This window comes from Notothenia coriiceps, unplaced genomic scaffold (genome assembly GCF_000735185.1).
Source record: "Notothenia coriiceps isolate Sejong01 unplaced genomic scaffold, NC01 NC01_scaffold00004070, whole genome shotgun sequence".
NCBI classification, from domain to species: Eukaryota; Metazoa; Chordata; class Actinopteri; order Perciformes; family Nototheniidae; genus Notothenia; species Notothenia coriiceps.
In genome coordinates this window covers 37,834-53,759 of record NW_011336771.1, presented here as the reverse complement: position 1 = coordinate 53,759, position 15,926 = coordinate 37,834, and the positions used below count along the sequence as shown (strand labels likewise).

Sequence of the window (15,926 nt, the reverse complement as noted above, 5' to 3'; positions counted from 1 at the left end):
TCTCCAACTCATGCATTTAGCACACAGCTATTGAGCACCAGTGCATTATTTTTATTCTCAAGTGGTGTTTTTCACGTCACTGTCGCACTCCTGTACGATCGATGCTCCCCTGCCTCGCTCCCTTTAGCTTGTGATTAGTCAGGAAAAAAAGAGATTATTGTCTTGTTAGTTCAAAGCTTTAAGAGTGGGGGGGTTGGGCAGGAAGGTCTGATATTCCCCAGACGCGACCCCATTGCCGCTGATGTAATGATGATGCCCCCCCCCCAAAGCGTTTGTTTGAGATGTTAATGAACGGGCTGCACAGAGAAGCACCTGAGCTTTTTTGTTATTGTGATACATTACATCATGGCTGGCGGCGGGAGAGGTGATGTCATACCGGGTCTCCAGCCCCCCCCCCTCGTCTCCTCCCACTCAGCTCCCCCAGTACTTTCACTGGAGAGGCTCCAACAAACCAGTAAGCAGTGCGCTGCTTTCTAGGCTTTGTCTGAGGGAGAGCAGCCAAGCTCTTTATATTCAGAACAACAAAATGGTCCAGCCTTAGTCGTCTGCATAAATCGAAACATCTATGTGTCGAATTATTTCTTGGTTTGATTGGATTATTGTTTTTTGTGCAATAATCACATTTAGTTTGCAAAATTACAGCCAGATTTTGGTGAGATTCTGCATCATGAGCTACCCATTATTATCACTACTCTTTGTCTTTTAAGCTACATTTGATGGATACACAATCAAAAAAGTATATAAAATATGAAATAGATTTAAAAAAAAGCTAATTTCAGTCATTTTTGGGATTTTTTAAAAGTGACAAATTGTCATCGTAGTAGTAGGAATAGATGCTTTAATAATAAAACAATTGTTTATATTTCTTAAACTGCAAAGTATTTATTTATACTCTCGCTCTAGAAGGAATTGACCTGATTTTTCAAAACATAAAAATGACAAGAAAATAACAGCAATTTCAAAAGACAGCAGAAAATGATTGCCAACATTTTAGAAAAATGGCATGACAACAAAATGACAGCAAATGTTTTAGGGTGTGACAATTTGCTATGATGTGTCAATGATGACAGCTCTAGTTGGTATTTATCAGTTCATTGGTGTGTCTTGGTTGTGAAGTGAACTGCTGATTATTGAGCGATGTGAATATGAACTGCAGCCGCTCTATTGCCTCCGTTAGCCTTTAAACCCCCCTTTGTTCCCTGTGACGTCCTCATGTCTCTGTATCAGGGGACTTCATAGTCTCAAGAGGCATGGCCTGCCACCTGAGCACACACACACACACACACACACACACACACACGCACACACACACACACACGCACGCGCGCACGCACACACACACACACATACACACACACACTATATTTGTCCTTCTTGCTCTCACAAAGCAGAGATGCATGTTGTTTATTGGTTGGTGACGCTGCTGCTCTTTGCACTACAGCTGAGTGAAGGTGAAGTGGCAGTCTATTGCCACTTCTACTGTCCCTGCTCTTGTACACACTACACACACACACACACACACACACACACACACACACACACACATACACACACTACACACACACACACGCACACTCGCCTACCCTCCATTTTGCCATGTCTCGCTGCTTCTGTCGCCACAGCAACTGAAAGCCCTGGAGGGTGTGTAGGGGGCTGGGGTGGTGCGGGGGGAGGCTTGTTCTCACAGTTGCCATGGCTACACCAGCTGAGTGACAGTGACATCATTGCTGCCAGTTTGGGCTGCAACTACAACGACTATTTTCCTTATTGAACAATGTGCACCTCAGTGGTCTGGTTTATCGGTTTTTCGTTCATCATAACTTCCCAGAGACGAGAGTGACATGTTCAAATATCTTTTTCTTTTTTTTTTCAAATAACCCAAAAATATCACCTTTGCAATGGAATATTAAAAGGAAAGTAGCAAATCCTCTGTTTTAGAAAGGCTGGAATCAGAGAATATGTTGCATTGGAAATGACTGAAAGGATTGAATGAGTATCATAATAGTTACAGATTATCCCTCTTTTACTCATTTCGTCTTCTGTGTACATATTCAACTATTTCTCTCAACACATTATACTGTACTCTCTCTCTATTTTTTCCTCTTCTCTCTGTCTCTCTCCGTAACTGCCTCTCCTCTAGTGTTTACATATGTTACTCCTCTTATGACATGATGCTATACTCCCTTCTTCCTGCATCTGTCTCTTACTCACTCTCTCAAGAGGAAGTGCTTCTGTCTCTGTCTCCCCGCCCAGGAAATAGCTTTCCTTCACTGCGTTACTATGCCAACCGGCTGCAGCCTCGGTCTTGTGCCGAAGTGAGCGTGATAATGGCATTATACCCACACTGATGTGCTCCTTCATCCTCCCATCATCCATCCATCTCCATCTACCTATCTGAATCTCTTCCTCCCACCTCTCTCCTGCGCTTTATGTCTTTATCTCATCCTCTCTTACATTTTTTTCCTCATCCACCCTTCCTTTCATCTCTCTGACTGCACTCGGGGCACAGCCACAGTGTTTCTGCTCTTACAGCATCACTGTCTGGCAGGGAGGAGGTCCTTACTCCGCCCCCCCCGACACAAACACACACACGCCCCCCCCCCCCTTACAAACAAACCGCTGGCTCTAACGTTACCCGGTGGAGGCGTCTCGGTCTTCACATCATCTAATGGTGCATAAAGGCGTTTGTGTGCGCGCGTTTTTCCCCGTGTTCTTACTTTCGGGAGAGGGAGGGGAGAAAGGCGGAGAGAGCAAACGTGAGTGAAAGTGTTGTCAGCCATTTTTCTCATCTTTTTCTTTTCTTTTGGCTTTAATATCGGCGCTGCTCTCCGGCTGGAGATGTGATTGTCAAGAGCGCGGAGAGAAAAACCTGCCGTTGCTTGGGTAAAAAAAAAAGGATATTTTTTTCTGCTCTGAGATATTTCTGTGGGAAGCAGCGGGAAGGCTGTGTGTCTGGTGTTGCTTTGGAGAGTGTAATCAGGCCAGGGAACAGCGGATACTCCCAAAACTGTCAAGCCGAGGGAGGGGAGAGGGCAGGCGGCTTGGAGGGAGATGGGGCTCCGCTCTGAAGCATAGAGCCTCTCCGGGGATGCTAGATTTTAGCCACATTTTTTCAGTATGAAACCATTAGCGGCATCAGACAGCAATGGAGTCCCGAGCCAGCAAGATAAAACCCCGGTAAGTAGCCTATCGACGGCTTCGCTCCATCTTTTTTATTTTATCTTACCCCCCCCTTCATTTATGACCCTCTAGATATGATTACCGGCACTATAATGGACGGGCATCGGATTTCTATCGAGCCTCCACAAGATGAATGAACGCCGTGCAGGCCAAGGACAGAGGCTGGTTAATACAGTCAAATATGTGTGTCAGTGTGTTGAACTAGAAACGGCCGCCATGTGCTTGCTGTCATTCACGCACGCAGACACATGCACACACACTATCGATCAAATAGGCGTAGTTCATTCTCGTAAAAACTCGTTTTTTTTAGAAATGAAAACAAATACGACAAGAAGGTTAATATGTGGCTAATAATCACACTTATCCTCTTATTCACGCGAGCATATTCATCATGGATAATGCTTTCTCCCTTGGCACACACACATCCAGCGGTACACATGTTTGTGTGTTTAACGACCAACGTCTGCGCCCTCGTTATGTTTTACGACGCACTCAGATGACAATATTTGATTGTAGGTCCTAAGATGAGCCTGTTAAATTAATCACACCAGGTGTCGAATATATATGCGTTGGAGAGAAATCTGTATAAGTAATATATCAGGGGGCTTTAATAGGAGGTGATGTCATGTGTGCAACGATGAAGCTTCCCCTAAATTCAGTTACCCCACCTATTAACCCCCTAGGAGCTCTTTTTACCTGAAAGCACTTTCATGTTGCAAAAATATGTGGCTTTAAAACAGAAAGTCGACAGACAGTTGATATTTTTGAGGCATATTTAGTGTTTTTAGCCTCACCAGCTGAAGTAGTCTGGTTTATTGAGGCTGCAGATGGTGGCGCTGGCCGTGGTGCTGGAGGCAGGTCCTGCAGACGGAGGGCTGAGCTGATCTGAACTTGAATGGTGAACGGATTGATCTGCTGTCAGCGCTACTGGCATCACTCACACGTCGAGACCACACACACACGCACGAGCACACACAGAGGCAGGGCTGTAAAGCATCCTGATAGACGGTTGCACAGGAAAGATGCTGCATGAAGAATCATCTTAATATTTCTAGGATAGTCATAGATGTGCCATGTTTTACAACATGTCTTACCCTCTTTGTGTGTGCAGCTTTTCTCAGAGAGGCCTTCATGGGTACCTGGTCTTCCAAGAATCTCTTTCTTAGAGGTTTCTTTTATTACAACACCGTAGAATATGCATATTTAACCATCTGATATTAACATTGTGTTTAAAGATGTTATGCGTATACTTTATATGGTGATTTGTATTTGCAATATTATGTACCCAAAGCCAATGATCAGGTGTGGATAGCAATATTTCCCCTTACAACTCTTGAGGTTGTTGGAAGGACCCCACATACAGTATGATTGTATTAATCTAGTCTTCAGTATGTGCTGTTTCATTTGGTAATACCCTCTTTAAGTTGGTCATTAAGCATTGATTTGACTGGTTTTCTAGAGAACTAGCAAAAGCAATCAGCCAATGAGTAGCCACTACGTGCTAAAGAATATCCTAAGATATGTATCATATGGTAAAAACCTTTGACGAGGAATAGCAAAACAGCACGTTTCATGAAGTAGCTTGTATGCTAATTCAACACTTGTTATATACACATTCAAATCATTTCCACAGCTTCAATATCCTGAAAGCCCGACAAACAGGCACCTCAGATTTAGACGAAGAAAGTACATAAGCCAGCAAGTTAAAAAAAATGTACATTTGATCAAACCTTGATAACATTAGTGCAATGTCAAGATGGCCTCATTGTATAATGGTCTTTCAGCATGTGTACGTTAGCTGCTGTATTCAAGGTATAACTTAGTAACGCTGTCTATTATTTTAAAGGGAAAGATCTCCCTTTCGATCTGTATCCGTTCTGCCTGGCTCTTCATTGTTTTTTTTATGTTTTTAGCATACTAATAGAGGCTTAAACAAATGTTTATTCAGCCCAGCAGGAAACCCACCATGGGTAGAGTCAATATCAGCCAGCGGATCGTATTACAGTAATAGCATCACCATAGTGGGCTCATGACCAGTGGCTGCCACATAGTGTAATTCCCCATTTGCTTATCTTTCCCCTAGAGACCTTCCATTTCCATTCTGCATTTTATCTTTACTGCAACAAGGCACACATTGATGTTCTTCTTCATAGTACACTTGATGTATTAGGTTTTTATGAACATATATTGCTTTATCTTGTGTTGATTGCTTGGCCTATGATGCCTATCTTTGAACATTTCATTGAAATAGTGTACGGAAAAAGACATCAGTGCTAATGTTTTAGCTGTGCTGGGCTTGGATAACAAATCAAATAGAAATGGTGACAACGTGCATCTAACTAAGACCCTTCTCTCTGCCAATCATTTAACACAATTCTTTAGAACCACGCTAAAAACATAGTTTGATATACACACAAAGTAAACAAACATACTTTCTGGAGATTTGTTGCACATTCACCAACCTTCGTTAGGCAGGAAAAGCTTACTTAAAGTACATCTGGTACAACAATTATTATAACATAGCAAGATAGTATTTTGTGGACTGCATACCCCATCGTAGGTAATCATCCTCTCGTGTCTGGTTTCTGTGGCCCTGACTGGTGGAGCTGCCACTGGAGGGGAAAGCCCAGAGAGCATATCAGGCCCATTTCATCGGACACCCCCGCCAAAAGGGGTTTTAATCTCTTGATCCGCCGGGCTCAGGAAAGAGAGAAGCTGCCACCGTGGACATGGGAGATTCTGGGATGTTTCTGCTATCTTTCAGCCTTCCAACATTGGCAGATCTCCATTTCTTAACAAGTTGATAGAGTTGAGCCCACAAGTAGCAGCAGAGTGTCAGGCGCTTGATTCTGGAAATCATTGTGGTATTATGTTTTGCTCAATAATTCAAACCTTGTAAACCAACAATTGAATTGTTACTCCCTTCAGTGCAAAGGTGTTTTTCAAACCTCTTAATGTTTTTTTCACACCATCCATGGTTGCTTGTCTGAGCTTGTCCAACCCCAATATTGGACATGTAGTGCAGCAGCAGCAGCACATTCCCCCCCCAGCATATGAAGCCAGTAAAGAGATTGAGAGCCACCAAGGGCTTCCACCCAGCAATCTAGGTCATTAGGTCTACAGCGTCATTTAAAGGAGCGCCACATCTGCTCACATGTAGGCAGAGGGGAGTGTTGTGGCTCGAGCATTAGAGCGCTTCCTAATCCTCCGGTGACAGCTGATTGTACGTACTTCGGCTCGCGGTTCTGCAGAGCTCGCTTCGTTCGTTCGCCAGAGAGCACTGATTTCGGAGCATAGCTGTGCAGAAAGGCTGACAAGGTAGGAGCATGATCACATGTTAATGCTATGGTTGATTGTGAGCGTATCACTCATAGATTTAAACAAAAGCGTGCTCTCCAGTTGGATCGGGGTTAATGACGCACTGAACACGCGTGTCCTTGTGCTGCAGATTGGAAAATAGCCATGACTGTGTGTCATTATTATTGTACTGGCATCCTCCTTTGCCCATGTCTCTTGCATGCCATTGGCAGTGGAGGTCATTGTTCCCACATGCTTATAGACTGAATGCACCCTGGCTTATTGGCCGACAGACAGATGACCTAAATGAGTGGAGAGAAAGGATTAGGTGTTTATTATCCTCTCCCTTTATCCTGCTTCCCTGCCCTCCCGTTATCTCTCCCTCTTAAAGGGGGTGGGGTTTGTCGTTCATTTGTTTGGAGGAGGTGGGACCTTTCTGGCTGCTTGTGGAAACCAGTGGGAATATTATTATTGACATTTAGACCAGTCGATATGGCTTCACAATCAACATGACCACGTCTCTCAATAATGAGAATGTTTAATTCATTTAAACCACAGTGCACTTATAATCATTGAAAGTGCACCTAAATTGTTTAAAATATGTTAATAAATTAGCTATTTTATTGACGTTGAGGTTTGTTTTTTCATTGTGCAGTAGGGTAGTGTTTATTCTTCTTTATCCACAAGGGATAAAGCAGCTATTCAATACTTGTGTTATTGTCAACAAACCCAATAATGCTTTAGTAGTCCCTCTCCCAATAAAGTCGAAGCCTCGAAGCCACAGCGGGCTTCCTGATCATAATACATGGTAATACATATAAATGTTGAGTCGTAGCTCAAACAGACCGTGATAAACCGCACCATAATCTCTTTTGCTCCCGGAAGTCATCAGAAGGAAATGTGATGAGGCTTTATCACCGCAGTTACACACAGACAAAGAGATTGGTCACCCTCACACAATAATGCCCGGCCGGTAATAATAACAGGGAAGTCAGCTGGAGGCGTTCAGACGACGAGGAGGGGGGGGCGGGGAGTGACTGGCTGGCCCTCCGGTCGACCATTTTGGTTAGTGCAGCCAGGCAGATAATTAAAAGTGATCGCAATCTTTGACACAGTGAAGTCACATCACACCTCAGGGCTGCAGGAGCTGCCTCTCACTCTCTGTCAGTGACACTTTGTGAGTGTTCTTCAGAAAGCTCTCCATATATCTCGTCACACACCGTCTTCCAAATCAATTCAGTGCCACTACACCTCTTCACTTTTCTCTCTCAAAAGGAAGATCATGAATATTGAGATTTCTGTTTCTACTTTCTCTTTGATATCTCTCCCAGCAAAAACACTTTCCCCCCCCTTTTTTACAAAACTCTTTTAATTCAACCGACGAGCGCTTCAGAAGCTGTGACGTTCTCTCGCTCAAGAGCAGATCATGCCTCAAACCCATTGACTTGCAAATGAACTTCCCGAGGTGTGTTTTCTCTCCGGTCTGTTCCATTTGTCATCCAAGTGAGACTTCATAGTGTCGCCGGTGTTGAGTCTGTTTTCCCCAAAAAACGGAATATCTGAGGCAGTGTTGTTATTTACAGCGTAAGTGCATTTGGAGGCAGATGACACTGACACCCAGATGACTTCTCTTCAGAGAAAATATTACCTTGTGCGGCTCCGGTAGGACATTTTAAAAGCCTGACTGCACAATCTTTCCAGTGTCAAATCAGGATTTATCGGAGAAGAGTTCAGTATTTTCGAATGACATTTGTAGTCTGGCTTTTATCTACTATCAGAGCTGGGTTAAGTTTTTGCTATCTAGAAGAAACATTTCAAATCTATAAGTCAAAATCCTTTCATCCGATCCACATCTGAAATCAAACAGCCTGGAAATATACTGTTGAGCTCACTCTCTGATATCATATGATGAATGGAGCAACCCAGTTAAATCAGCCACATTTGACTTTTAGGGTGTAAAGAATTTAATATTGATGATCCGCCGCAGCCAGAAGTCGAGTGTAAAGTGGCTCTGGGCCGTATCCCTGCTGAGTATCAAATATATATTTGTAAATAAAACATTTAGCCATGAAATATTCACATATATAGGCTCTATGAGCCGGTTGACACAGTTTGATTAAATTCATAATTCACCCTCTGACTTTCCAGTCAGATGTCATGGGCTTCATTTGACAACACTATGTTCTGCACATAAAACCACATATTTAATTCATTTAAATGACATGTTAACCATAATATTTACAGATACCACATTTATTATAATGAATATGAGACTTTAGACAGTTTATTACTGAGATTAAGTCATAATAATAACATCATTATAGGTATGATTTAACCCTTCTATTGTCTTCGTTCCCCCCCCCTACTTTGGTGTTCGCGGAGACACTGAACATGTATTGCATGTGCCAGGTGTGATCCGTGGGGGGGATGGGCAGATAAGAGCGGGAAATTTGTCAAAGTAGTAAATCGGTCAGATTTGACCCGAAGACAACAGGAGGGTTAATTTAATCATTTAAATGAAGGTGGGAAAAGTACCTATGACCTCTTTAAAATGTTGATTTGACTAACTAAATATAACTGTTATATTTTGGGGATTTTGTTCTCAGTTAAGTGATAGCCACTTTGTCGATAATGTGTCAGGAAATAGTTAAAAATGTCCTCATAGAACTTGTTTTAAACAGTCATAACGCCAACATTTAATTATATAAAACAGAAAAAGTGGAAAATACTCTTATAAAAAAAATATAGTTGGCCTTTATTACTCTACATATAAATACAGTACTTCAAATAACCCACAAGCATGGTTGTTTACATTCTTCTAATCATCGTAAACCACCAGCAGGGGGTTTCTTTCTGATCTATTTGACATTTTAGGGTCATCTCCATAGAGAAAGTGGGTTGGCTCATGTACACTGTGGCTAATTACAGCACAGCTTTCTGTTACTGTATACACTATGAATAACTCAGAGGGGCTTCCCCCATTACTGCCTCGTGCTTATTTAGGTTATGAGAGTTTCTTTAATGAGGGGATTTCATCCTTGATGTAGGCAGCGCTTCCTTTTGGTTTATATCTTCATATTAAGAAGTTCCAGTGATTACACAAGTATTAGGAGCTGCAATATTTCATTTGAATTGTTATTATCTCACTTCGACAATAAGACTTAAGTTAACCCTTAGATGCCCGAGTGACTGGACCCTACACTCTTCCATAAGTGGTTCAAAAAGGACCCGTATTAGAATAATATGTGTTTTTATGCCATTTTTGTCATTTTGGTTAAGAAAAATCACTTGTATAATATTTAGTATTATATTTTGGTTCACACTAGAAATATTTTATATTTAATTTTTCAATATTTATAATTTTAGACGTTTTCTTTTACATTTTGAAAAAACAAAATTCCATAGAAAATGCATGCGGGTCATTTTTGACCCAGTTATGGAAGCTTGGGGTAGTAATACAAAAACTACAATTTCATAAAATTTAAATTTTAAAAATTGGAATGGCATGAAATCCAAAACATGTTTTTTGAGGAATAGCTGGAATATGAAATGATAAAAAAATGTAATTACAAAGATACTCCACCTCACCCGGTCAAAAAAGACCCACTTATGCATCTACGGGTTAAGGAGACATGTTAGATGATCTCTCACGCCTTTACATTTTGTTTTCGCTCCTATTTTGTGTTAAACTTGATAAAAGCTTCTGATTGTTAGTAAGTCGGATGATTTAATTAACATCTTCTTTTCGTTGCTTTGATAATAAATGATATGCAGAGTTGAGCTCTTGCAGTGGGACTAATTATTATTCTTTTGTTCCGTTAACATTGCATTATCACAGCTGTGGAGTAAAGACAATCTTCTCTAATATGAGTGTATTTTCTAATTAGAATTAAAGGGACAATATTAGTAGGAGTCTGTGTACAAGGCAAACAAATACAATATAATCTTTTAAAAAAACACTGTTTAGTTCATCAAAAAGACTCTGTGTCCACTTTCAAATGAGTAATAAACGAAGGGAAATATAATAACTTCCTTGTAGTACCTATGTATCTTCAGACAAAATGAAGGTCGCTGAGTGTGTCTCTACTTGGCTAGCGTCCAGCGTGAGTGCCCAGCGGTGGCTGCAGAGCTGGCTGATACTGACCATCTGTGTGTATGTTGTGTGTGCGTGTGTGTGTGTGTGTGTGTGTGTGTGTATGTGTGTGTGTGTGTGTACGTGCAGCTCCCCGCAGACTTCAGCAGACTTCACCTGGCCGACGGCTTGCACCCACAGGTGACCCGCGTGTCCTCCAGCCACTCAGGATGTAGTATCACCAGCGACTCTGGAAGCAGCAGCCTGTCAGACATTTATCAGGTAAGGACGCCCCCCCATTGGGGCTGGATCCCCAGGTTGGACCCCCCCCATGGATAAATAGTGCAGTAGGTGTGTTAGTTTGTGTGAGAATAAACTGGCTAAGGTCGTCGTTCTCTGGCTGATTTTATTTCCATACTTATCTAGCTGGAAGTACGTTTGATTTGACTCATGTCTGTAGAGTAAAAATGAATCCTCTGTCAACAACGGTTTGGCTTAGCTTAGGTTATCTGAGATACATCAACATTTAACATTACAAATTAAACCGACTAAATATAGCATGCTTATAAATTAGCTTTAGTGCTGCTAATAGGACATTTTGTTAGCATTGCACTGAGCCTTTTCCAGTCTTTGTGCTAATGCTAAGCTAAGCTAACGAGCTGCTAGCTTTAGATTTCTATAATAAAATATGTATTATATATATTTACACAGATATAAGTGGTTTCAATGTACTCGTTCAACTCTCAGCAACAAAGAAAAATAAATCATATTCCTGAAATTATTGAAACAAACAAAAATAATGGATTGATTTGGGGCCACATCTTTGACAATGGGATGTTTTTTATTAGCGTCCTTCCTAGATTAAACTAAGCCACGTTACCAAGGACATCAAATAAAAACACTTGATGTTTCTAACCTTATCTTTGTGGATAAATTAAGTAAGAAGGTTGAACTAAAAGCCCAGCTCTTATTATTCCAAGATGGTGAGACTCTCCTTGCTGAAATGACAAATATACCTCTGGGAACACAGGTTAGTTTCATTCGGAAAGAAAGTAAACGCTTGGCAGACTCTCTGAGACACTAATGGGACGTTGTCACTTCTCAACGGGTGGTCCCGCCTCCATCCGGCCTCCAGCTCTGCCCTCAGCATCTCAAAGCAGAAAGACAGCCCTCCCAGGGAGATGAGACACACCATCTTGTGTTCTAAGGAGCTTTTAATAAATAGAGTTTAAGTGAATAAATACGAAGATGTACACATATTTGAGCAACGTTACCCTTTCCTCAGGTGGTTAATAAGACCGAGTGAACATACACACACCTCGTGACTGCGAACGTGCCCCAAACCCTGCGACTAATCCTCTTAACACACAGTGCGCACTCGATTGGCTCGTCACGCCGTCACCTGCTGTGCTCCTATTTGCGTGACTGTGCTCAGGGGCGGCAGTCAGAGTCACTTTGGTGTGTGTGTGTGTGTGTGTGTGTGTGTGTGTGTGTGTGTGTGTGTGTGTGTGTGTGTGTGTGTGTGTGTGTGTGTGTGTGTGTGTGTGTGTGTGTGTGTGTCAGCCAGGCTCTTCTGTCCTCGCTCTGTGATCCCGCTCTCGCAGCCATCTGCTCAGTGTGTCACTTGATTTCACTTTCTCTGGTTTCCTTCCTAGTCTCTCAACCCTCCTTCGCTGGACCCCCACTCTAACAGCCTTGAATCTACCTGTAGCAGCACCTGCTCTCTCTCTCTCTCAGTGCTATGTATACCCCGACACCTTGCTCGAACACCTTGCCTTAACTTGTGTGTCAATCTCAATGTCATTATCGCTCCTTCTCTTGTCACATGTGATCAAACTCCTCAGCGCGGCTCACTGGTGGCTTACTGTGTGCTTTGGCTTCAACTGTTGTACCTGTTAAAGGATCGGTATGCAAGTGTCTTTGAATGGTTTGAGTGATTTCAGAGGTGTTTCAAAAGGACGCATAACGTTTGCTGGCGTGATAATCCCACATTTGAGGATTTGCAGTATAACTTGGTCTTTTCATCTTAAAGATTTCTTTTTGGCTGGTAATTAAATCAAACAATCTTTTTAAAGATAGTCATTTAAAAAAGCAGTTTATTTGTGCTTACGATCATGGCACTTTGTTTTGTATTACTGTGTCTGTGGGCTATGATACACAATGTTTCCATTTCCCTCTCCTTTGAATCACCTCCTGCCCTCTCTGATTGATCTTGCTTGCCGTTACTGGAGCACTACTTCTGTAATGAAAATTAAAATGCCTAAACATTAATAATAATACGTTACATTTAAAAAGCACTTTTCCTGGTGCTCAAAGCGCTTACAAGCAAGTAAAGCAAAATAACAACAAAAGTAGAAAGTGCTAAGCTAGGAGGAATAAGGACAAGGGGTTAGTTGATTAGGAGTTAAGTTAAGAGTTAAGTTAATTAAGAATGTAGAAAAGGATTTGCGTTACTCTTACTGTCCTGGGGTCCCCACATGACTCCCTGTTTGCTTTAGGCAACTTTACACATTAGCTTAAGTTAGCTTAGCACCCTGCAGGGTTTCAAACTATGTGTGTGTGTCCTAGTAGAAGAACAGCAATGTGTGTGGTCTTCACTGGAGGTGTTTTCTGAGCCCTTGTCTTTTCACTTGAGACCACAGGGAGTTGACGGCACAAATAATGACGCGGTTATGTTTGAATTTTCCAGTTAGTGTGCATATAGGTGATGCAGATTATTAACGAGTAGCATTACATAGTTTAACCGCCAGTCCCCACAGCTGCTCTAATCTCCACAATTCTCTCTCGTCACTGACAACATGGCGTTCTGTTTTGCATCTGAATAAATCATGAAGTTGGTCCTTCAGAAGAACTTTGTAAGCATTGATCCAAGAATAGCCCTGATGAAATATTAACAACACCTGACTTGCACACTGTCTTGTAATGCTTACTGCACATTCATGGATTTTTGATGCATATATGACACGAGAACGAGCCAGTGCACAGATACAACAACTGTATTTAAATGCAGCCCGCGTGTTATAGATGATACTGTTTAGAAGGAAAATACAAAACCTCATTTCAGTTTCCTATTAAACTGGCTGCAGATAACAAGTGTGGTGAACCTGTCCTCCGTCCGTCTGTGGAAAATGGGACATGAATATGTAACTCTCTGTAGTTTTGGGACAAAGGGTGCTCAGGGAATACTATTCAAATGTATGTAAGAGGTCCCTCCATGTTCACCTCTTTGAAGTCAGTGTTTATCCCAGCCATTTTAAAACTATTTCACTGCATCCACTTCTTATATTCTGAGATAAGATGCTTGTATTGTATACTTACTTATTCCGTGACCATTGGCTCCACCCATCAGGGCGTGTGCACCGGTGACGCCCAAATGTCCACTCAGACACTGGCGTGAATCATTGATGAGCCTTTTGCACATGGCGTTTGAGGGGAAACCATGTAGGGGTTTCTGTGAAGGACCTGGACTCTGCGCTCTCTGAAATATTAAAAGCAGGCTGACGGACTGCGAGGTGAAGATGCGTCTGGCTCTGGGATTTTGCGGACAGTTTGCAAAGGCAACATTTTCTTCTCTTTCTGTTAAGAAGCTTGACGTCGGGCCTTATATTCAGGTAAGAAGGTTGTCATGTTACTTTCTTCAACCGCTTTGGTTAATGCCGTGTTGCGGGGACCAGGCGATACGGCCCTTCTGTCATTTAAAGAAATCGTTCCTTTGATGATTGCAGAGGGACTCGGTTAGTGTCAGTCCTGCACAAGTCATTTCATTTCTTCCGCGCACATTTCATCTTGTGCTTTCAAAGAACAGGATGTGGCTTCGATGTGGAGGTTGCTGAGGGGAGCGAGAGGAGAGGAACGTTGGGAGATAATGAGCTTGTTACTATGCATAGCACACTTTGTGGTGTGCCTGTCTCTCTCTCTTACTGTAGTGCTGAACACGTCTAATACATGTCAATAACTGGGTCAAATCTGCACCACAGATTTACAGAGGGGCTTTTTTGATGTATGCTATTTGTTGGAAGTGTTACAGCAGATGTTTGTACTGTATAATGATTTCAGCAATGTGCGTGTGAGTGTGTTTGCATATGAGATCTCAGTTTCTTTGTCGCTCTAAAACTGAGTTGTTGTTTTTGGCTGTTTACTAATGTGTTTTCTCTGAAATGAACACGAGTTGGCTCAATGGCTTAGTCAGCTACTCCCATTGTTATATTCACTTTTCAGTTGTCTAAATGACAATCTGAAGCATTGTCTGTCTGAGCATTGTTTGTACGTGCTTCAGTGACTCAGTCCAAGCCGTGGCTACAGATTGACGTCTGATCTTTGCTGATATGTGTATTGACTGTAGTTTTCCCAACGGCTGATGTTGAATGGAAAAAAACTAATCCCTCACCTTGATGAACTTCGATCTCAGATGTCTGACTCTTTTCTTTTGTGTTTGCTGTTTCTATAGGCCACAGAAAACGAGCAAGGCGACATGGACCTCAGCGGCCTGCCGGAGACCGCTGTGGACTCCGAGGAAGACGACGATGAGGAGGACATCGAGCGAGCGTCGGACCCCCTCATGAGCAGGGACATCGTGCGGGACTGTCTGGAGAAAGACCCCATGGACAGAACTGACGATGACATAGGTGAGCACCTGAAAAAACATGAACAACAGTGTTTATGAGGCTTTCCAGTAGCACTATGGTTAGTTCGCCATGCAGTGTTTCCTTTAAAAACACCCAATCTATTTGTTGTGCATGCCTGAAAATGTGTGTTTTAAAGATATCTGCACCGGCAGTGTTCTTCCCAGCTGGGACAGTTCTCCTTGTCCCAATTTGAGATGAATTCAGCGAAGTGTAAAAGCCACACCCTCCTCCTTTTTTCTTTTAATCGGTCACCATAAATCTCCATTCCTCTGAAGCCTGTTTCGCTCTCATTTGCGATGTGCGCTTTCAAATCATTCTGAAAGCCTCATCAAGCCTGCAGTATCATATCCCTTAAAGCTATGACTCAACTCCAATGATAACGATAGGAAAACAAGCTCACACTGTCAGGGCTTAGCTACAGATGTGGACTGGGGGAGGATGATGCTCAGAGTGCCAACCGTTCTCCCCCCCTCCCTCCCGCTGATCCCCCCGCGGTTCACCCCTCCCTTCGCCGCCAGGCTTTTCTAGGTCACTCCGGCACATCCTCTCGCCTCACCTCTCCCAGCACATTAAAGTTTCAGAGCATCCGCAGCTTCACACACGAGGCTGTTGCCATGCCAAGCACAGGTCAGCCAGAACGCCAGTCATTTGTAAACAAACTAGGCTTGTCTGAGACGCGTGCACTCCACTAGCACCACCCCCCCGTTGACATTCGCGATACAGAGGGCTTCATACTTCACTAGCACCCCCCC

At 42.6% G+C, this 15,926-nt stretch overlaps 1 protein-coding gene across 1 annotated transcript in view; it reads left to right on the top strand.

Annotated features, from left to right (window-relative positions):
* rapgef2b (Rap guanine nucleotide exchange factor 2b) overlaps window positions 1-15,926 on the top strand; it is a 70,681-nt gene that overhangs the window by 22,316 nt on the left and 32,439 nt on the right. The window contains exons 4-5 of the mRNA XM_010767121.1: window positions 10,700-10,831; window positions 14,997-15,174. Coding sequence (XP_010765423.1) covers window positions 10,700-10,831; window positions 14,997-15,174 — 310 coding nt within the window. The remainder of the gene's footprint in view (window positions 1-10,699; window positions 10,832-14,996; window positions 15,175-15,926) is intronic.